This window comes from Dromiciops gliroides, chromosome 1, assembly GCF_019393635.1.
Source record: "Dromiciops gliroides isolate mDroGli1 chromosome 1, mDroGli1.pri, whole genome shotgun sequence".
In the NCBI taxonomy this organism is placed as follows: domain Eukaryota; kingdom Metazoa; phylum Chordata; class Mammalia; order Microbiotheria; family Microbiotheriidae; genus Dromiciops; species Dromiciops gliroides.
Genome location: NC_057861.1, coordinates 14,713,069 through 14,736,572, shown reverse-complemented (window position 1 = coordinate 14,736,572; position 23,504 = coordinate 14,713,069). Strand labels below are relative to the sequence as shown.

Sequence of the window (23,504 nt, the reverse complement as noted above, 5' to 3'; positions counted from 1 at the left end):
CACTGTCTGAAACCAATTCCCCCCTGCTAGGATTTAAGTTTTTCCCTCTTGTTTGGTCTTTTGGGGCCACGGTGGATGACAGTTCTGCAGTGCTTACTGCATCCTTTTTTAAAGCTTGATGACCCAAACTGGACGTAATATTCCCTTTTAGGGTCTGACTAATGCAAAGCTGACACACATTGATCCAGGAGACTCATCTGGCTGCTCCTGTGGCATTTCGAGTTGAGTCCAGAGGGACCAGAAACTTAAGAGAGATGTCCTTGGGCTACCAACAGAGGGACTTTGGCCATGGTTCTGTGAGGCTGACATAACCTCTCAATTCAGTCCCCCATTCAGTTAATTCTCTGAAACAAGCGACCTCTTGTTTGGCATGGATAGACAAAACAGAGCCATTTGATAGACTGAACTCGTCCATTCTTAACCAGCTGACCAATTGTTGTGCTGCCATTGTGGGTGGGCAACAATCCACTGTTGTTTGTGTGATTTCAAGAGGCTCCCCCTCTAACCCCCAACATGCACCCAAAGGGTCAGCATGGCAGGCATTTATTTTATTTTTAGATGGAAATTAATTTCTTGTCATTGTTTGGAGAATCTAGGGGAGAATTTCCTGTCCTCTCACGAGATCATTGGAGTATTGCCAAACCAGGCTTGGGAACCAAAGAATGCTAGAGCTAGGAGAGATCTTAGAGTTTGTCTTATCCAACAACCCTCATTTCATAGAAGAGGGAGCCGAGGAACGGAGAGTATAATGGAGTCGACCACCCTGAGAGGGAGTCCTTTGTTGCTGGAGATCTGACTGACCACTGGTTGAACTCAATATGGTCTCTGAGGCAGTGTAGCTTATTATCAAAGAGTTAATGAAATGCATTAAGAAGGCATCTTATCAGTCTAGTATTAAAGAAAAGATAATTCCACTGCCTCAGCCAGACCCTCTGCAGAATATTGTTTTACTCTGGACAACATATTTTAAGAAGGACATTGCTCAGCTGCAGAGGGTCTCATAATCATGCCATCTACAGATCAATGGAAGGAATGGAGATTGTTTCATCTGGAGAAATGAAAACTTGGGGGGAGTGTCATGATATCTTTACTAACTGCCTGACTTTGGTCCAAGTCACTTAACCTCTATGGGCCTCAGTTTCCTCATCTGTAAAATGAACCTCTGACCCTGGCTCTATGAACATTTGAAAGACTATAGAATGAAAGAGGAATTTATTGTTTTTCCACTTTTCCAGGAGCAATACATGGAGGCTGCAGAGAAGTGAATTTAGACTTGAAGTTGGGACAAACTTCCTGATAACAAGAGCTGTCCCCAAATGGATGGGGTTGCTTTGTGAGGTGCTAAGTTCCCCATCACTGGGGATCTTCAAGTGGTTGTCGGGGGCACAGTAGAGGAGTTTTTTAGGTCTGGGTTGGAGAAGATGACCCTTGGTGTCCCTTCCCATCCAAGGATCCTGTGATCGTCTCTTCTAGCTCTGAGGTTCCTATCAGTTGATGATCTTATAAGAGACTTGTCAAGGCTAGACTTAACTAGAGAGATAAACAGATCTAGGACACAGGTCTTCTGGCTTCCAGCCCAGAATTTTAATTGAATTGATGACTCCAGATTCTATCTCTCCAAGCTTGGGTTCAGATTCCTGAGGGAGGGCTTCTTTCTTCTCCTGAAGGTTGGCACAGTGAGATAGAGTTAAGGTTCAATTCTCCTTTGAATATAGGCAGCTCAAGGGAACCTCATTATCTCCACAGCTGCCCTCAGCATCAGTGCTGGCTCGGGTGTCTTGTAAGCAGAATGGAGAGTTCTTACACACACAGCCACAAGGATGAGGCTGAATGAGCCCCACGATGCATCCATCTGAACTTCACCCCCTTCACCACCCACAGAGGCTGACTCACTCAGCAGCTCTTTTGTGATTTTTTTTGTCACTCTAATTTACATTGTGTTGTGACATTTCATTATATGAAGGAACAGTCTCAGGCTGTGGAGGAGAAAACCCTCTGTAAATTAGCAAGGTGTGATTAACTCATCATTGGCCGATTCTCCCTCCCAGAGCTACAGAGATGTCTGCAAGGATGTTCAGTGATTCTGGGATAAATCCCTCTGCTGGATGGAGGAAGGTTTGGACTCTGAGGAGCCAGGGTTGAATCTTGGCTTTGCCACCTACAACCTGGGGGATCTGGTGAAAGTGGCTTCTTAACCTCTGTGGGTCTCAGTTTCCTTATCTGTAAAATGAAGACCTTGAACTAGCTGACCTCTAAGATCTCTTTGAGTCCTTCATGTCTGATCTTATATTTCCCTGAGGTATACTTCTGACTCCCTTTAATCCTTCAGTTAATGTTTCACTTACAAAGAAGTTCTCTCCTCCTCCTCCTCCTTCTCTCTCCCCCTTCTCTTTCTCTCTCTCCTTCTCTCTCTCTCCTCTCTCCTTCTCTCTCTCCTTCGCTCTCTTTCTCTCCCTCTTTCTCACCTTCTCTCTCTTCTCCATGTCTCTCTCCTCCCCTCCTCCCTTCCCTCCCCCTTCCCCTCTCCTTACCTGTATCTCCGCCCCGCCCCCTCCCCATACAACCAGCTGTGCCTGGTCCTTCAAAAGCTCAATATGTGTCTAGGCTAGTGTGGAATAGTAAGAAGGCTACTGGATTTGGAGTCAAAGGACCTGAGTTTGTGAATCCTGGTTCAGCCACTTACTACCTGTGCGACTTTGGCCAAGTTGTTGGACTTCTCTGGGCCCCAGTTTCCTTATTGGTTAAATGACCCCTTTCAGCTCTGAGTGCACAACCCACACTCAATCCCAGCCTTTTTTTCAGTCCCAGAGCAGGTCATGAGTTTTGAGTCAATGGAACAAGGCTTGGTTAGCTTTTGGGGGTGAAGGAGGATCAGATGTTCAACTCAAGAAGACACACCAATGGGGAGCAGCTAGGTGGCACAGTGGATAAAGCACCAGCCCTGGATTCAGGAGGACCTGAGTTCAAATCTGGATTCAGACACTTGACACTTACTAGCTGTGTGACCCTGGGCAAGTCAACTAACCCCTATTGCCCTGCCCCCCCAAAAGAAGACACAGCAATGCTTATTGTATTGATTGCATTGTGTCATTCTCAACAAGCGCGCATTTGCTTCTGTCTTCACTGGGTGCTATGCTAAGGACACCATGAATAAATACAAAGTCCCTACCTGTAATGAGCATGCATTCTAGTGGGGGAAAACATATACAAATATGAGTGAAGAAACATATACACAAGATACAATCAGTATTGGGGAGGGGGCACCGAGAGCTGGGGAGATCAGGCCAGCTTTGACCTAGGCTTTGAAGGAAACTGAGGGACACTAAGAGGATGCTTTCAGGAATGGGAGCAGCCAGTGCACAGGCCTGGGGGTTCTGGATGAGCAACAGCAGAAATGCAAGTCTGGCTGGAATGCAGAGGGGATGAAGGGAAGTAATCTGTAATCACCCAGGAGAGAGGCTGCACCCAAATTGCAAAGGGAGTTAAATTCCATCTAGAGGAGTTTGTATCTCATCTTGGAAGAGGCAATAGGGAGCCAAGGGAAGTGTCTGAGCAGGGGAGTAACCTGGTACTGGACTCCCCCAAGCAATCTTCATCTCCTTGATAGTACCGGGCAGAATTTTGGGGAGGCACTCAATGCTGTCAGAGCTTTGCCCCTAAGCTGTCCATGATGCAGTCTGGGCTGGACCCACAGAGGTAGATGTTTGCACTCACTGTAGATACAGATGTTTTCTAAAGGGCCCTCCTTGGGCGTGGTTTAACTTCTCTGACACCTGGCCCTGGCTTCTGTCCTGTCCCCCCACGTCCTGGGTGTCTGTGATAAATTCCAGTGTAATTGTTACTCCAGGAAGACTAACCTAGGAGTCCAGACATGTTCCTGGCCATAGAGGGGCCATGGGGAGGAGGAGGAGGGAGGATGGGGACTCCAGGGAGGCCAGAGGAGTCTAGCCTGCCCCAAGCTCTCTGTCTCCTTGAGGCTCTGAATGCTGCTACTAGCAAGGAAGGGCGGACATTGGGGACACGTAGCCACAGCCACTGCTGAGTGAGGGCAGTCCTGGGGAAGCTGGCAGAAAATCCTGGCCAAGGTGGATGAGAGGAGGGTTGGGGGGGAGCTGGGTCCTGTCAGCATCTATTCATAACCAGTGCATGTCTCCCCAAATCCTGTCATGGGCAGGAATCCGGCTGTGAGTCTTGTAGTGGACTCTGCTTTGGCCCCGGGGGATGTGCTGGGAGGTGGAAGGGATTCCTTTCTCCTCGGATCCACCTCCTCCCTTCTCCCCACCTCTCCAGACACAGTGCAGGACCTTGGGAACTCAGACTTCCCAGACTGGGGCTCGTCTTCCTAGGGAATCCCTGCAAAGTGCGGCTATCTCGGGCCTGAGATGCCGCCTAGTGGCCCCTCTTCAAATCCCGCGTAAATGTCTATGAAGCCTCTGTTCTCTCAAGCCTCCAACCAACAAGCGTTTATTAAGCTCCTCCTAGGTGCCGGGCACTGTGGAGGGGCTGGGATAAAAAAGCATGCAAACAAAAGTGAAATAAACCCTGTCCTCTGGGAGCATGCATTCTCAGGGGGAGACAGGAAGGTAATTGGGGGGAGGAAGGGGATAAGCACTTATTAAGCATCTACTGTGTACCAGATGCTGTACTAAGCACTTTACAAATATTATCTTATTTAATCCTCACAACAACCCTGGGAGGGGGGGAAGGGGGGTAGGTGCTATTTTCCTTTCTGTTTTACACACAAGGGAACTGAGGCAGAAAGAGGGTAAGTGACTTGTCCACGGTCACACAAGTACTAAATATCTGAGGCCAGATTTGAACTCAGGTATTTCAGACTCCAGTGCTCTATCCACTGCACCATGGAGCTGCTGCTATCAAGTCTTCCTAAAGCCTAGGTCAGACCATCTGGTGCAGTGGGTAGCACACTGGGCTGAGAAGACCAGAGTTCAAATTTGACTTCAGATACTGACTAGCTGTGTAACTTAACTTGTGTTTTTCTCTTTCCTTCTCTTGTAAAATGAGGATAATAATAGCACCTACCTTAGATTGTTGTGAGGATCCAATGGGACAATCATTGTAAAATGCCTGGCACGTTTGTTGCTGTTTAGTTGTTCTTAGTGGTTTCTGACTCTTTGTGACCCCATTTTGGGGTTTCCTTAGCAAGAATATTGGAGTGGTGGGGCAGCTAAGTGGTGCAGTGGATAGAGCACCGGCCCTGGATTCAGGAGGACCTGAGTTCAAATCAGACACTTAACACTTACTAGCTATGTGACCCTGGGCAAGTCACTTAACCCCAATTGCCTCACCAAAAAAAATATTGGAGTGGTTTGCCATTTCCTTCTCCAGCTCATTTTACAGCTGAGGAAACTGAGGCAAACAGGGTAAAGTGACTTTGCACAGGGTCACACATCTAGGAAGTGTCTGAGGCCAGATTTGAACTGAGGTCTTGACTCCAGACCTGGGTGTTCTATCCACTGTGTCACTCTGCTGCCTAGTAGATGCTATATAAATATTAACTATCATTGCTCAAGAAGCACCCATTACCTTTAGGGTAAAATTCAAATCCCTCAATTTTACATCAAGACCCCTCAGACTCTGGTTCCCACTGACCTTTCTAGGTTGATTTCACATTATTCCCCTCCACCCATTTTTTGTTCCAACCAAATTGGACACTTAGCTGTTTTCTGAACTCTGCTGCTATCCCCAGCCTCACTCACCATCTCCTGCCTCCATGCATTCCTACGGGCCATCCCCCTGCCTAGCATTACCATTCCATCTTAATGCCACCTCTTGGAATCCATAACCCTTCCTTGCTTGAGCTGCAGTTCAGGATTCTCCTTCATCCCTACAGCTGCTCTGATTTTCTCCATCCTCAAGCTACCTTGTGTCATATTAACTTTATCTGCCATCCTTCCCTACTTCCTCCACCCCTTCCCACATTAGAGAGTAAACTCCTTGTGGGCAGGGACTATTTTGTTCCTGACTGTAGCTATCCTGGGGACTTTTCTCAGGGTAGGGCCTTGCACAAATCTTCAACACACTCAAGGTCTTTTCTCTCATAGGGTCAGCCATATCCCACTGGGCCAGCGGGGATTAGGGGAGGAGGGAAAGTTCTCCAGCAAGGAGAGCCGATGAGGCGGTCAGCGATAAAAGTGGCCAGCCTTCCAAAGGAGAGATGGCAAGAGGCAAAACTGAGCTAGGAAAGGGGTGTGGTGGGCTGAGTGAGTATCCAGGGGGCAGGCATTCAGGAGATACATTTTTAAAAAAATTAATTAATTATTTTTTAGTTTTCAACATTTGTTTAGATAAGATTTCCAATTTCAAATTTTTCTCCCTCCCTCCCTCCCCTCCCCCTCCCCTCCCCTAGTCAGCAGGTAATCTGATATAGGTTATATATATATAACAACATTAAACATATTTCTGCATTAGTCATGTTATAAGAGAAGAAGCAGAGCAAAAAGGAAAAACCTCAAAAAGGAAAAACAACAGCACCAAAAGAAAAAGAAACAGTATGGTTCAATCAGCATCCATATTCCACAGTTCCTTTTTTTTTTTTCCTGATTTGGAGAGCCTTTTCCATCATGAGTCTTTTGGAACTTTCTTGTACTGTTGGATTGGTAGAAGAATCAAGTCTATCACAGTTGATCAACACATAATGTTGATGATACTGTGTACAATGTTCTTCTGGTTCTGCTTATCTCACTCATCATTAGTTCATGCAAGTCCTTCAGGTTTCTCTGAACTCCTCCTGTTCATAGTTTCTTACAGCACAATTGAATTCCATTACATTCATATACCATAACTTGTTCAGCCATTCCCCAATGGATGGGCATCCCCTCAATTTCCAATTACTTGCCACCACAAAAAGAGCAGGTATAAATATTTTTGTACATGTGGGTCCTTTTCCCTTTTTTATGATCTCTTTTGGGAAAAAGACCCCAAAGTGGCATTGCTGGGTCTAAGGGTATGTACAGCTTTATAGCCTTTTGGGCATAGTTCCAAATTGCTCTCCAGAATGGTTGGATCAGTTCACAGCTCCACCAACAATGCATTAGTGTTCCAATTTTTTCCACAGCTTCTTCAACATTTATTATTTTCCTTTTTTTGTCATATTAGCCAATCTGATAGGTGTCAGGTGGTACCTCAGAGTTGTTTTAATTTGAATTTCCCTAATCAATAGTGATTTAGAGCATTTTTTCATATGGCAATAGATAGCTTTGATTTCTTCATCAGAAAACTGCCTGTTCATATCCTTTGACCATTTCTCAATTGGGGAATGACTTGGATTCTTATAAATTTGATTTAGTTCCCAATATATTTTAGAAATGAGGCCTTTATCAGAAGTATTGGCCTTAAAAATTGTTTCTCAGCTTTCTGCCTCCCTTCTAATTTTGGATGCATTGCTTCTGTTTGTACAAAAACTTTTAAATTTAATGTAATCAAAATCATCCATTTTACATTTCATAATATTCTCTATCTCTTGTTTGGTCATAAACTGTTCTCCTTTCCAAAGATCTGAAAGGTAGACTATTCCTTCTTCTCCTAATTTACCTATGGTGTCAAGGAGGTACATTTTCTAAATCCTCACAGTTCAGTAGTGGTTTATCAGTGTGTATGTATGTGTGTGTGTGTGTGTGTGTGTGTGTGTGTGTGTGTGTGTGTGTGTGTGTGTGTGTGTATGCACGTGGGCTCCTACTATGGAAAACTTTCTAGGTAGGGCGAGTGATGCTTTCTGAAAAAAAGCTACCTGGACAGTTGTTTTTTAATCTTCCTGGTCAGTCTCAGAGCTGGAGGGCCCTCAGAGGACATGCATTACATCTCTTCCTCACTGGAAAAATTGAACTCTCCCTGGAGTCACCCTGGGTTTTGAGAGACCAGCTTTGGCCTTGGGGGCAGGGGTGGGGGTGGGGAGGCAGGGCTTCCATTCTAATGGGAGGAAACCACACACAAAGAAAAGCTAGAATGGGGGTGGGGTGCGGTGGGGTAGTACACTGGCAGCCAGCAGGCCTCACAACCATCCCATAGCCCTCTCCCCTTCCTAGGTACCCTTTCTAGGTTACCTTCTCCTACCTGAATGGGAGCTTGGGGGCCAAAGTTTGCCTTTGGTTGTCTGTTTGAATCCCTGGCACTAAGCACAAGAAGTTTAATAAATGCTCTGTTTATCCATCTATTATATACTTCCTTTCCTTCCTTCCTTCTTCCTTCTTCTTTCCATCATTCTGTTATTTTATCTTTGATCTATCTCTATCTATGATCTATCTATCTATCTATCAATCTAATCTGTTGTATCTTTCCTCCTTCCCTCCATTCATCTATTTCCTTCTATTTAGTCATCCTTCTGTTCATCTATTCTTCTCTCTTTTCTTCTGCCCTCCCTCCCTCCTTCCTTCCTTCCACCTCCCTCCCTCTCTCTGGCTCTCTTTCTCTCTCTCTCCTCTCTTCTCTTTTCTTCCTCTCTCTCTGTGTGTCTCTATCTCTGTCTCTCCCTCTTCTTCCCCCCCACCCTTCCATCCCTTCCTCTAGATCTCAGGCTCATAGTCTTGGTTTGAGTGGGAGTGGGTTCTGCACACTTATTAACGATCTCTCTCTTCTTTCTCTTTCATTGTGGTCTCCATGTGTGTCTAGTCCCAGGGACAGTCTGATCCATGTCTCACCTGTGTCCGTGAAGCCTCATTCCGTGTTGTCTAGTGTGGAGTCCCATCTCATCTCATCATCTCATCTCATCTCGCCTCCCTGCTTCACCATGGCTATTTCATCACGCCTTGCTCTGTGGGAACAAAAGGAAAGTGTTGCCCTGCCTGGTGGTCACTACCTGGGGGGCAGGCCCTGCTCTTGGACCTCTCTGGTTGCTATCGCTGCCACCCTGCCGGGCCCAGGGCCTCGGAGCCCCTTTGTCTTTACCCCATCGTGTGTGGGGATGGGTCTGGACATGCCTGCCTTGGGAAAGATAACTCCCAGTGCCTGGGATAATGCCCCCTTCCCACTGCTGCCTTCAGACTGTGGGCCAGAGAGGACCACTCTAGCCACCCTGGCTGCCTACCTCTGTCCTTTCCTTACTGGACAGGGAAGGGAATAAGAGAGGATGCTAATAATAGTGGCTGAGAGGGGCAGGGTGGCACGCAGCCGGCCTTGGAGTCAGGTAGTTTTGGTTTGCAGACCTATCTCTGACACATACTGTCCATGTGCCCCCGGGCAAATAATTTGCCTAATCTCAGCCTCAGTTGCATTTTACAGATGAGGAAACTGAGCCTTAGAGACAGGAAATGAGTTGCCCAGGGTCACTCGGCTTGGTGTCAGAAACAGGATTTGCACCCAGGTCTTCCTGATTCATACCCATGCTCTCATCACTATCTGTCACAGGCTGCCTCCCCACTCAGATGCAGTGCCTGGCAGTAGCATTGATGAGAGTGAGGGGCAGTTGTGGTAGAGGCAGGTTAAAAAAACTAATGAAAATGATGAGTTTCTAGTTACCAAGGCCTTAATTTCAGTTATTCCTTCCTCTTGTTACCAGGGATAATTGGGAGCTAACTGCATTTTCCTAGTTAATAGCCTCCCCAGCCCTTCCCAATTCATGCTCCCTCTACAACATCATGGCTGTTGGGTTTTGGAAAGCAGACTGGATGCAGTGTCCTCTTTCTAGGGGCTTCGCCATCCCCCTTGATTACTAACTCAGCACACACTGGAGAGACAAGCACTGATTCTGGAGCCATAGGATCTGGGTTCAAAGCCTGCCTCAGAAGACTTGAGTCCAATTAATCTGCCAGGTGCTAGCTGTGTAACTTCTAGGGAGACATCTCCCTTGTCAAATGAAAGATTTGGGATCAGACAGTCTCCTCTAACTAGAATATTCTATGTTCTGTTTGATAAGAACCTCAAAGAGGGATGCTACAGGTCAGATTCCTACCCCTAGAACTAACTTCTGACTAGTATAATACTTTCCAGTGTCCTAAGAACTATGATATCCATTCGTATATGTTGTCTGTCCAGGGAGGGATTAGGTTTTCAGCTAATGTGTCTTCAGCTCACATGAGATGATAGACAAAAAATGCTAAATGTGGAGAAGGAAGCTTGGATCTATCTGCCTCTTACTCCCTGTGTGAAATCAGGACGGCACTTAGCTCCTCTGGTCCTCAGTTTCCCTCTCTGTACAATGAGTTGGACTGGATGGTCTCCAAATTCCCTTTTGGTTCTGAATCTATGGTTCTTACAATAATCCCCCAGGTGGATTCTATTATTATTATTATTATTAAAATAAAACAATTATATAACAATCAACTGATTAGAATAATAAAATCATGATTTAGAAAATATCCAATTATTATTTAATATCTATCACACAAAATATTTAATATTTAGAATAAAGAGTTAATGTTTATAAGGAACAGTTAAATTATTTAAGAGATGTCTGATATTTATAATAAATATTCAAAAGGTATAATAAATATTTATAAGAAATGTTTAAATTATTTAATAAATAATTATTCATGAGAAAAGTTTATTTAATAAATATTTAATATTTATAATGAACAGTTAAATTATTTAAGAAATGTTTAATATTCATAATAAATATTCAAAATATGTGATAAATATTTATAACAAATGCTTAAATTGTTTAATAAATAATTATTAGTGATAAATGTTTAAGTTGTTTAATAAACATTTATTATATTTATTATAAATATTTAGTAATAATTCATAATGAAATTTACATTATTTAATTTTATTTAATCAATGCTATTCTATTATCATTTAATTAAATTAAAATAAGGATAGAAAATATCTCTATTTTCAGAGGAGGAAGATGAGGCTCAGAGAGGTTGTGACTTGTCCAGGGTACTTCTATTGGGTTTTAAGGGCAGGATTCAAACCTGTGACTTCCTAACTCCAAATCCAGTACTGGCTCCATTGAATCGTGCTTATGTTTACTAAGGGAGTGAGGAGAAGGGCACAGAGCAACTATCAACTTAGCCAGTGGTTACCATCATCAGGTATCATGCCTGAAGACACTTCTACTCTGCCCAAGACACCTGCTCCCTGTTCTGTGATCAGTGGCCATACATGACCTTGCTCATGTGTTTCTACTGCCTGGCCCTTCTCCCTGGCTCCATGGTGGGCTTCATTTGCATCACCCACTGAGATCTTGACTTTCTTCTCTTTTTATAAAACAGATCAGGGAAGAAGACAAAAGCCCCCCACCCACCTCCCCACCTCCCCTTTTCTCTGTGATTCCGGGGGGCTTCATCAGGCAACTGGTTCGGGAAACAGAAAAAGAGTCCAAGGAAGCAAGACTGAAAAAACAGACACTGGCCAACTCTCAAGAACAGACAGTAAGTCATCCACCCGACAAATCTAACAAGCTACACTTCTATCTTTAAAACGTGTTTTTTTATTTTTATTTTTGGTGGGGTAATGAGGGTTAAGTGACTTGCCCAGGGTCACTCAGCTAGTAAGTGTCAAGTGTCTGAGGTCAGATTTGAACGCAGGTCCTCCTGAATCCAGGGCTGGTGCTTTATCCACTGTGCCACCTAGCTGCCCCTAAAACATGTTTTATTAATGATTTTTTTTTTTTGGTAAATCATGGTCATTTTTCGATATCCAGTCTGGAAACCTTCCTTGTTACAAAGGGGAAAAAAGCTAACTGACTGACTCAGTGACCTTGTCTGGCACCTGTCACCCTCCACCTCTCTACTAAGGGGTCCTTGTTATTCAGTTGTGTCTGACTCTTCATGACCCCATTTGGGGTTTTCTTGGCAGAGATACTGGAGTGCTTTGCTATTTCCTTCTCCAGCTCATTTTATATATGAGGAAATTGAGGCAAGCAGGGGTAAGTGACTTGTCCTGGGTCACCCAGCTAGGAAGTATCTGAGGCCAGATTTGAATTCAGGAAGATGAGTTTTCCTGACTCCTTGGGGAGGGGGGGGAAATCATCTATAACTTACCTATAACTTATATTTCAGTAGAAATTCACTCATCTATAAAATGGAGATAAAAAGAGGGGTACCCCTCAAGTATAGGTTGAAGAACTCTATAAATCTGTTTAGCAGTAGTTCTAATTTGGGGCCCAGGCACCCAAATACAAGGGATTCATGAGTATATAATGGGAACCAAAATGATCATTACACATTTTCTCAATGAACAGATATTATCGACACAACTACTTTCATGTTTGGGGGGAGGTGAGAATCTGTGAGATCAATGCAGTAGCTGTTCCCATCTCTGTCACTTGCTGTCTGCGTGACCTTGGGCATGCCACTCGGTCTTGAGTCTCATTTTCTTCATCAGTAAAATGAGAGGGTTCAACTAGATGGTCTCTGAGGTCTCTTTCAGATCTACGTCTATGTTTCTGAAAGGGGACATTCGTCCTTGAAAATATCAAAAACCGCTGCTATAAGGTTACAGAAATGTGGGGCAGCGAGGTGTAACCAGCTAGAGCACCAGCCCTGGAGTCAGGAGGACCTGAATTCAAACCTGGCCTCAGACACTTTACACTTACTAGTTGTGTGACCCTGGGCAAGTCACTTAACCCCAATTGCCCCACCAAAAAAACCCCCAAAAACAAAACCCCAGAAATGTGAGCTGTAGCTGAAAAAATTTGTCTTCACAAATCTCTGGATTGGTCAGGTTGAGGTCAGGTATCATTATCCCCATTTTAGAGATGGGAAGACACGATACATAGGTAGGGGTTTGGACTGTTTGCTTCTGAGGACGGTGTCAATTTAGAGTAAGGCTCCTTGATAGAATCAACAGCTGGGGGTGGGGGAAAAGGGGATGAGGAGGGGAAGGGGGAGGGGAGTTAGGAATGTGGCTCCCGGGAGGATCTTGTCCAGAAGCTAGGCTCTCCTCCTGCAGATTGGGAAGACAGCTGTGAAGCCAGGGAATCCTATTGTATCTCAGCCTGGCTCAGTCCTCTCAGCTGTTGAGCACAATAGTGAGGTGGGATGAATAGGGGGCCTCCCTCCCACTCCTTACCATTTGCAGTGCCCAGCAAGTCTCCAGATACCAGGGGAGCTCTAATCAACTTCTCTTGAGCTTCAGTTTCCCCATCTGTAAAATAGAGGCTATAATGTGGTACCTAGATTAAAAGATTGCTTTGAGGATGAAAGAAGATAATACACATAAAGCACTTTTGTCTAGGAGAGGTCACTGTTTGCTCTTCTGTTTAGTTCAGTTCAACAGGAATTTCTCAAGAGCCTGGTATGCAAGAGCCAGGGCCAGGTGCTGAGGGTACAGAACTTCCTTCAGGTGTGGGAAAGTCCTTTCACCAATGCAGATCTCAACTGGAGAGGACTCGGTTAATAGGTCTTAGAGAATTGCCTGACCCTTACAAAGGCTAAATGACCAGCCTAGGGATACACAGCCAGTCAGGGTCAGGGAAGTATTTAAGGCCATGTCTTTGTGAATGCAAGCACGGCATTCTTTCAGAACTAGGGAGCTATGGGAGATTCAGAGCAGGGGAATGCATGGTTCAAAACAGTAGTTCAGGAATATCACATTAGTGCCTGGGTAGAGGATGAATTAGAGAGACCAGAGGCAGGGAGAAAAAATGAGGAGACTATTGTAATAGGCCTGGTGAGAGGTGACGAGGGATTCTTGTTCAGATGAGATATCAGGTGCTTTCCCAAGGGAAACAACAGCCGCAATAATGACGGATAGCTAATATTTACATAGCGCTTTTGGGTTTGCAAAGCCCTTGATACACGAACTCTTTTGATCCTCACAAGAACCCTGTGAGGTAGGTGCTATTTTTTTATTCCCATCTTACAGGTGAGGAAACTGAGGCACAGGAAGGTTAATTGATGTGCCTAGGGAAACATTTAAATAGGAGAACCCAACAGCAGGTCCATACAGTCTTGGGCTAGATGGCTTCCATCTTGGAATGTCAATGATTCTGCGAAGGACTTGCACTTTAGGGCATTGGAGAGAGGTGGACAGACAGGAGAGGTTGTGGACTTGGCAAATGATTGTGTGTGTGTGTGTGTGTGTGTGTGTGTGTGTGTGTGTGTGTGTGTGTTGTGGGGACAGAGGGAGGAGCCGGGGATTTCTCTGAGGCTGTGACCCAAGGGTGACTGGGAGGATGATGGTGCCCTTCCCTGAAATAACTTGTTGCAGCTAGGCTTTCGTGTGGGTCAGCCCCACACAACTGCTCTTGCAGCTGGAGCCTTCTGAACACATGCAGGATAACAGCTGTCAAAATATTCCTGCCATGACAAGGGGGAGAGGCTTGGGGAGGGGAACTGCCAGACTGTCTGAGTCCAGAAGGTCTGGGAAGAGACTTGGCCCCCGTGGGCAGGCCCGTGAGTCATGGAAGGAGGAGGTAGACCCAAAGAGCTTTACCTTAGCATGGATGATGCCTGTGAGGATAAGTCTTCAAACAAAGCCTGGAAGACCACTGAGGACAGCCGTGGGCCTACAGAGAATGCTGGTTCAGGTCTGCTTGGACTAGATGTCCCCATGAGAGCAACTGACTGGTCCAGAGCCCCTGACCCTCAATTGAAGCCAAGCTGGGGGTGAGGGGCAGGATGGAGGCTAAGTTTGAGGGCAGTCCCAGGCATGAACACGCTGCCCAAGCAGGTCACGAGTCTCACTCATGGCACAGAACTGAGACTTGGGAATGCTGGAACAGAGATCAAAACAGGTGTGGGGGTGGGAACTGATGGGACCAGCTGAGGACATGTTCCTGCTGAGGAGGGACACCAGCTGACTTGTGCCCATAAAACGGCAAAGAGCCCTTCCAGAGCTCTTTAGACTTTTAGAAAGCACTTCTATAGCTACTAGTTTATTTGAACCTCATAACAACTGTTGGGAGGAGAAATTATCTCATTTTTACAGATAATGTTGATAATAGCCATTAGCATTTATATAGTCTCTAAGGTTTGCAAAACACTTTACAAGCATCATCTCATTGGCTCTTGTAACAACCCTGTGAGGTATGAGATATAGTTACTCCTATTTTGAAGGAACTGGGATTCACAGAGGTAAAATGACTTGCCTAGGGTTACACAGCCAGTAAGTGTCTGAGTCTGGATTTGAACTCAGGCCCAGGGCCATGTACACTATAGAGCCACCAAGTTTCCCAAGGAAGATTTAGAAATGGCATGGGTGGATAGAGAGCAGCTCTCAGGGGCAAGAAGACCTGGGTTCAAGTCTCACCTCTGACATATATATATGTGTGTGTATGTGTGTATTATATATATGTACATTATATATGTGTGTAATATATTATATGTGTCTAATATATATTTATATATTATCATAGAATATATAATATATTGTGATGTGTATTATTATATATAATAGACAATAGATAAAATATTATGTATTCTACATGCATATATGTATCTATATGTGTTATATATGTATGTATATATATGTATAGGTCTGGTTCCTATTTGTATCCCTATCCTCTGTAGTAGGTGTTATGTATGTATATGTCTGTGTTATGTGTACCTGTATGTATGTGTGTGAGAGAGACATAGAGAGACAGAGATAAAAAGGAGACACAGAGAGAGACAGAGACAGAGACAGAGAGAGAGAGCAAGAGACAGAGAGAGACAGAGGCAGAGAGGGAGCAAGAGACAGGGAGAGATGGAGATAGAGATAGAGAGGCAGAGACAGAAACTGTGTTTTAAAAATTATTATGCTAAACTGTGTTTTCTAAAATTATTGATATTTATATGTTACTGGCTTTTGCACCCATTTTGGCAGGAAGCATTTATTATTCATTAATATCCTATATACCAGTAAAGAATTGCCTGTGTGGCAGTTAGCACAGGCAGGAGAAAAGCCCCAGACCCATGTTATCTCTCAGAGAGACAGCATGTGGTCTCCATGAGAGTTCAGAAGACATACACAATTTACACTACCCTAAGAGGAGGAGTGAGCACCAAGAGACAGCATCCTGAGCTAAGAGAGAGGGTCCAGGGAGCCAAGAGAGCGACCCTCACTTGGTCAAGGGTTTTATCTTTTGATAGAGGCGGGTCATTATACATTGATCAAAGTTAATTGGTTAGTATCAATCCTTCAATTCCATTGGTTGACATGACTTGAAGGTGGTCCAGATTAAAATGAATTCCACCTAATGACCTAATAGAAGAGAGACTCGCTGGAGGGCAAAGGCAAAGTCCAGTATCGGGGTGTGGTTTGATCCCATCAGTTCACTGAACTAGACAAAAGAATCATTCTCCATCTCTTCTGTTCCTCTGGGCTTGTCCCAGCCATGATTTGCTGAAGTTCCTGGACTTTCTGGAGGTGGGGGGTGAGGGGGAGAGAAGGGACTAAAACTAATCTCCGGGTCCCCCCAAGAAATTCATTATTAATAATTATTTTCTCACAGAGACAGAGAGAGACATGGAGAGACACAGAGACAGAGACACAGAGAGAGACAGAGAGACAGAGACAGAAAGACACGGAGAGAGACACAGACAGACAGTGACACAGAGACAGAGAGAGACAGAAAGAGATATGGAGAGAGAGAGACAGACAATGACAGGGAAAGGGACGGATTCATCGGGGAATATCATGGGACCTCTGTTCTAGGTAAGAAATAGGTGAGAGGTCACTTATCAGGGCCTAGACTACTTCCCTGGACAGAGTCCCACTTTCTGGGGAGGAGGTGGGGCTGAAATGCTCTCGTGGCAGAGCCCAAATCTGAAGTCACATTTACATAAATGTTAGGAAAGCACACCCCTAAGCCCTTAGGGAGAGGCATCTTCTGGACCTTGGGCTGGGTATAGGCTGACAGGGGTGGGAGGCAGGACGCCTGCCCCTGTAGAGGGAAAGGACAGTAAATCATTCCTGGGTCTTAGATTCATGGCCTCCCACATCAAGCCTTGGAAGGATCTTTGGCAACCCTCTGGTCCTACCTACACCCTACATGAATCCTCCCCATAACGTCCCTGACAGAGTCATCCGGCCTCTAGGCTGGGGGAGCCCTCCGCCCCCCAGGTGGCCCCCACCAGCTGGGACAGCTTGCATTGCTGGGAAGCCCGAGTTGGCTTCTTGGCCCCCCCTCCCCATCACCCTTGGCTCTGCCACCCGGTGCTAAGTCTCTGATTTTCCTAGGCTGGTCTGTGGATGATAGACATGCAGACGGTCACTAGGCCTGCCCCAGTGACAACAGGGATGATCGTTAGAATAACTTGCCAGCTCTCTTTGGACCCACCAGAGCTCGTGCTCGGCTGGCATTGCTTTCAGTGGCCCAGGGTCACCTCCTTTCCCAGGACGAAGTGGGTACTTAATTAAGGAGACTTCAGCCGAGAGGACTGGACAGTGACCAGCTAGCCGAGTCTGGTCTGAGTGCTGCGGGGATGCAGTCAGAGGCAAGTCAGATAGCCCTTGCCTTCAAAGAGCTTCCATTCTAATCGGAGAAGGCGACATACAAGGAAAGCTTCCAATTAGCTAAGAACTAGGGCTCCCCTACGGGGCCGGGTGGAGTCCCAGTGAGGGCCAAAGAAGGGAGAATAGGACCATGACTACAGGATGTTGAACGAAGGCCTGGGGCCTGGCAAGATGGAGCCCAGTGAAGTGCCTTTTTATGGTTGTTTTCAGACAAGATGAAGTCAGTGTAGCAGGTGGCTGTGTTGTAAACTCTGAGAGCAGGGGCTGTCTTTGACCTCTTTTTGTATCCCCAGCACTTAGCCCAGTGCCTTGCACATAGTAGGTGCTTAATAAATGTTTATTGACTGACTGTTTATATTGTGCATCCTCCAGAGAAGATAGAATCTCAAGGTCAGAATTGCTTTTCTTCCTTCCTTCTTTCCTCCCTCTTTCCTTCCTTCCTCCCTTCCTCCCCCTCTTCCTCCCTCCCTCCCTCCTTTCCTTCCCTTCCTTTTTTTGTCTTTGCTTGGTTCTTGGCATGTTGGATATGCAAATAAGTATTTTGGATTGAATTGAAATGACTAATAATGATTTAACAAAGAAATCATTCACTGGACTAGGGACCCCCAAGTCCTCCTATTCTGCCACTGTGTAGTAATGTGACCTTGGACAAGTTGCCCCTCTCTGGGCCTCAGTTTCCTTCTCTGTCCAATGAAGGGGCTGGCTCACATCAGGGGTCCATAATCTTTTGGGTATTACAGACCCCTTGGGCACTTAGTCTGATAAGGCCTGTGGACCACTTCTCAGAATCCTAGTTTTAAATGCATAAAATAAAATACAGAAGATTACAAAGGAAAACAGTTATATTCAAATACAGTTGTCCAAAATATTTTTATGTTATGTCTTTTGGCGGGGGAGGGGCAATCAGTGTTAAGTGACTTACCCAGGGTCACAGAGCTAGTAACTGTCTGAGGTTAGATTTGAACTCAGGTCCTCTTGGCTCCAGGGCTGGTGCTCTATTCATTGTGCTACATAGCTGCCCTCCAAAATATTTTTTAAAAAGAGTTCATGGAGCCCAGGCCATGAAGCCCCTGGAGCTGACTTCTAAGGCACTTTCCACTCCTGATTCTATGAGCTTATGATCCCCTTGAGGAAGGTGTTACAAGTGGTGTAACTCCCATTTTACAGATGAGGAAACTGAAACCTTGTTTGACAAGAGCCACACCGCTAGTAAGTATAAGAAACTGATTTGAACTCAGCTCTTTTCTTTCTTCCTTTCTTCCTTTCTTCCTTTCTTTCTTTCTTCCTTCCTTCCTTTCTTTCTTTCTTTCTTTCTTTCTTTCTTTCTTTCTTTCTTTCTTTCTTTCTTTCTTTGCTGCTGGGCAATGAGGGTTAAGTGACTTGCCCAAGGTCACACAGCTAGCAAGTGTCAAGTATCTGAAGTCGGATTTGAACTCAGGTCCTCCTGAATCCAGGGCCAGTGCTCTATCCACTGTGCCACCTAGCTGCCCCTGAACTCAGCTCTTTGTGATTCCAGGTTCAGCAGGCTGCAGATGACTTTTTAAGACAGTGCAGCTAAAATCAATTCATGACTCTTTCCAAGTCTGTATTTCAGTCTGGTCTCAGAGCAGGCCAGGAGAGGAGAGTATCTTCTGGGGAAAGGCCCAGGCAGGCTCTGAGGCCCTTTAGCTAGTCAGCCGGGAATGACGTACCAAAAGAATACATCGGGCACGTTCCAAAGGAGAAACTCAGAGGCAGCGAATCAGTCACCTGTGAATAAGCCCCAGGCACTGGGAGAGCTGAGAGACAAAAGCAGTTCCAGCCCTCTGGGAGTTTACATTTAATGGGAGACACAAAGTGCCAACAGCTCTATTCATATAAGATATATACTGAGCAGATGGATGGGAATCTTAGGGGAGAAGGCACTGGAAGCTAGGGGAGCAGTGGGCATGAAGACCTCCCGGAGGAGGAGAAACTTGAGCTGAGTCTTAGAGGAAGCCTGGGCTGGGAGGGAGGGCCCTCCTGGCATGCACACCAGCCACTGAGAAGGTGCAGAGACAAGAGATGGAGTGTTTGGGCAAGCTAAAGCAATGAGGGTGGATCATAGAGTGTGTGTGAGGGAGTTAACTGTAAGAATCCTAGGATGATGGGAAGGGGCCAGATGAGAAGGGCTTTGGAAGCCCAGCAGAGGGCTTCATGTTTGATCCTGTAGGTAATAGGGAGCCATTGACGTTTATTAAGTAGAACGGTGATGCGTGCTTTAGTAAGAGAACAGGGTTGAGTCAGCTCTGGGGCATTAGGAAGAACGAGGCAGGGGGGTTGGTGATCCCCAGTGATCAAGGTTGAAGTGGCCAGCCGTATGTCTCAGGAGAAGGAGAAGGCAGAGCATCCCTATCAGAAAGATTCATGGGATCAACTTGGGTCCAGAAAGTGGGACGATGTCCTACAGGCAATTGGAGACCCCTGAAGATTTATGAGTAGGGGCTGTGAGCAGGGCAGAGAAAAGTCAGACCATCCCCCCATGACTGGACTCTCTCCAATTCAATTGAATTCAATAACCAAAGCCAGAACCTCCCACAAGAGTCTGCATCCCAGGTCAGTTCAGTGGGTATTTAAAGTCCTTTATAACCTGTTCCTAACCCTACCTTTCCACACTCTATTTCTTACTGTTCCTGATACACGACCCTCCATCTCCCATCTCTGTGATGTTGCAGCAGCTGTGCCCTGTGCCTGGGATACCCTCCCTACTTATTTCCAATGCTTAGAATCCCTTATTTCCTTGAAAACTAAGCGTGTGCCACCTTCTCTGAGAAGCCCGATGCCCTCAGCTGCTAATGTCATCCCCTTTTATCTATTTGGCCTGTAGCGACATTTGTACAAGTGTTCTCTGCCAAGTTATGTGAGGGCAGGAACTGCCTTGCTTTACCTTTGTATCTTCAGCACCTGGAACAGTGTTTGGTGCACAGTGTGTGCTTAGTAAATGCTTTTTAATTGATTAAGTGCCTACTATGTGCCTTACACCCCCCCCACTGGGCTTGGAATCAGGAAGACTCATCTTCCTAAGTTCAAATCTGGCCTCAGGTGCTTCCTATGGGGTGACCCTGGGCAAGTCACTTAACCCTCATTGCCCTGGGGAAAAAAAAAAAGAAGGTCTCTGCTAGAGCTTATGATAGACCAAGGCAGTGGTTTTCAAAGTGTGATCTGGGGGCCCAGAGTGAAAATTGTTTTCATTACAATACCAAGAGGTTATTTGTCTGTTAAAATACACTTCCCTTTTCTAACTATGCATCTGTATGGAGGCTGAATTTTCTTCAAATGCCTGGACCAAAATAATAAATTGCAAGACATTGAATGTAGAAGCAGATTGGAGGATCCAGCTGTGTTTTATTAAGACAGACAATAAAGAGATTTCCAAAACTAGGTAAAACAATGCCAAAAATAGGTAAAAAACAAGGCCCCTATTTTTTAAAATAATAAACATTTTTATTTATAGTTTTGAGTTCCAAATTTTATCCCTCCTTCCCTCCCTCCCCTCACTTCTCCCAGAGACAGTAAGCAATCAGATGTGCATTTATGTAAAACATTACCATATTAGTCCTTTTGTACCCCTAATTTTTTTTTCAGTCAGCAACTATTTACTTTTCTTTGTCTCTTCAGCACTTAGCCCAGTGGCTGACAAATGATAGAAGGAAAATATGGTTATTTTTCATTTTAAAATGATATTTATGTTCATGAGTTACGGATTTCTTATTTTTGGTTTTAGATGAATTTGTAAACATTTAAAAATGTATATGTTTGGGGCAGCTAGGTGGCGCAGTGGATAAAGCACTGGCGCCCTGGATTCAGGAGTACCTGAGTTCAAATCTGGCCCCAGACACTTACTAGCTGTGTGACCCTGGGCAAGTCACTTAACCCCCATTGCCCTGCAAAAAAAATAGTAAAATGTATATGTTTTACTTTCTAATACAGCAAATATGGATAGATATAACTCATGTAAAGAAAAACTCTTTGGGTTCCTTAATAATGTTTTTAAGTGTGTAAAGGGGTCCCTGAGACCAAAAAAGTTTGAGAACCTCTGCACTAGGAGGTCAGGAAAATCCTGTTGGTATGGTGTTAATGCAAAGTTTAACTGTATATTATTTCTTCTCCCAGGCCCCAGAAAATAGCGACAGCTCTGCCCATAAACCCTCTGGGACTCAGAGTGCCCAGGGTGGCCAGCCTGACCCAGCATCCCCCAGCCCCAGTGTTGTCGAGAACATTCCTAATGAGAAGGAAGGGATGGCCAGCCCAGAGCCAGTACTGATGAGCACCATAAATGGGGAAAGTCCTCAAAGCAAGGGTGCCATGGAGACCCCTCCCAGAAAGCCCCAGCCCCTCCAGAGGGTCAGGAAGAGCAGTGACGTCCTGCTGATGGTGGCCAAGCTCAACTCAGAATTAACCAAGCCAGAGCAGAGGACTCTCCGGGTGGAGTCTCCAACCCGTAAGCCTCCTTCCCCCACCCCAGAGCGGGAGGGGAAGAAGAAAGCTCAACCTCCAGGGGACACTTGTGGTCCTCAGAAAGCAACGGAGGACTCAGTAGAGAAGGCAGAGAAACCGAGGACAGCGAGCAGCCCAGGCTCCACAGATGTGCCTCCCAAGAAGAATGAAAAATCCCAGATCCAAGTCTTGGGCAAGTGTGGCAAGGTGCCCCAGACCAAGGGGCCAAAAGGGGGTAAACCCCTGAGTAAAGAGGACCTGGAGACCAAGCCCCAAGCCAAAGGGGGAGAACAGGGAGGTGGGACTGAGGTGAAAGGGATGGAGGACAAAGCCAAGATATCCCCAGTAGAGGCAGAGGGCCAGCCCCACACGAAAGTAGAATCAGCGGATGAGCCCCAGAGCAAGTTGGGAAAGTCAGGACACCCCAAGGACACAGTGGGGACAGGGAAAGAGGTCCAGAGCAAAGCAGGAAAGGGAGACAGAGCCCACATCCAGATGAAAAAGTGGGGCGAATCCCTGAACAAATGGAGAAAGAGGAGTGGGTCCCAGAGTCAGGTGGGGAAGGACAATAAATCTCAAACCCAGGTGAGGAAGGATGTTGAGCCTCAAAGTCAGGAGGCAAAGGAAAGTGGACCCCAAAGTCAGACAGGAAAGGACTATGGGTCCCTGAGTGAGGTGGGGAAGGGGGATGAGAAGGGGAGTTGTCTCCAGAGCAAAGAGAAAAAGAAGGATGACCCCTCCCAAATGGAAGAAGGTGGGAGGGAAACTCTCAAAGAAGAAAAGGAAGTCCAAGGATCTCCTGCCACAGAGAAAGAGGGAGTTGCATCTGAAAACAAGGAGGAGGCCAAAGAAACCCCAGAGAAGATGGAGGAGGAAGAGGAGGAGGATGAAGAGAGAGGCCAAAGCATCATTGATCCAGACAAGGTGAGGAAGCTGCCGTCTGTGGAGCTGCTGAAGTGCCAGGGTTGGGGTGGGGAAAGATGAAGAATCTGGGCTGGGGTGGGGGAAGGGGAGAGGGAGAACAGAGCAGCTCTTTTTTACAGGAGGGATGGTAACCTGGGCAAGGTTTGTTGAAGGCATGGGTGGGGTTTTGGGGGCTTGGGGACAGCCCCTCTTTGGATCCATAAAGGAAGGGTAGTGTGAAGATGCAGACTGATAGTCTGGGAGCATCTCTGGAATGTGGAATCTTTGGGAAACATCTCCAGGAGTTTAGGTCCTTGTTTCCTTCTTCCATAATGGGAATAAAAAATGCAGAGGAGTCCATAGGCCATGGGACCTAAGGCCTGGGACTTCCTAGGGTGGGCCAGTCCTTATGCCCTACTCAACATTTGGAGCTCAGAGTCTGCAAGGGCTATGAAATGTCCTCCCCAAATGAGGAATACCAATGCGCAAATATAAAATATCCCAGGTGGTAAATTAGACTTTGATGCATGGCAGTGTCTGACATTGGATTTGGAGTTAGGAAGACTAGCTGTGTGACCCTGGGCAAGTCACTTAACCTCTGCTTCAGTTCCTTCCTCTTTAAACTAAAGTAATTGGACCTGATGATCTCAGGTCTTTTCCAGATCTGGGTCATGCGTGCTATGGTCTCATTGCTGTGGCGCTCTGTCTATCATAGCAGACCCGAACCCATCCACTTCTCATGTGGTGGGCATCTTGTCCTTGCCTCACTACAGATTCTCCAGAGAGGGCTTTGTCGATAGTGGAAGGTG

The 23,504-nt window shown here is 45.8% G+C and overlaps 1 protein-coding gene across 3 annotated transcripts in view; it reads left to right on the top strand.

Moving 5' to 3' along the window:
* Nucleotides 1-23,504, top strand: part of MYO18B (myosin XVIIIB) — a 346,197-nt gene that overhangs the window by 3,229 nt on the left and 319,464 nt on the right. For all 3 annotated transcript variants that reach the window (XM_043977482.1, XM_043977483.1, XM_043977484.1), the window contains exons 2-4: nt 8,626-8,782; nt 11,169-11,327; nt 21,469-22,716. In XM_043977482.1, coding sequence (XP_043833417.1) covers nt 8,744-8,782; nt 11,169-11,327; nt 21,469-22,716 — 1,446 coding nt within the window. In that variant the 5' untranslated portion in view covers nt 8,626-8,743. The remainder of the gene's footprint in view (nt 1-8,625; nt 8,783-11,168; nt 11,328-21,468; nt 22,717-23,504) is intronic.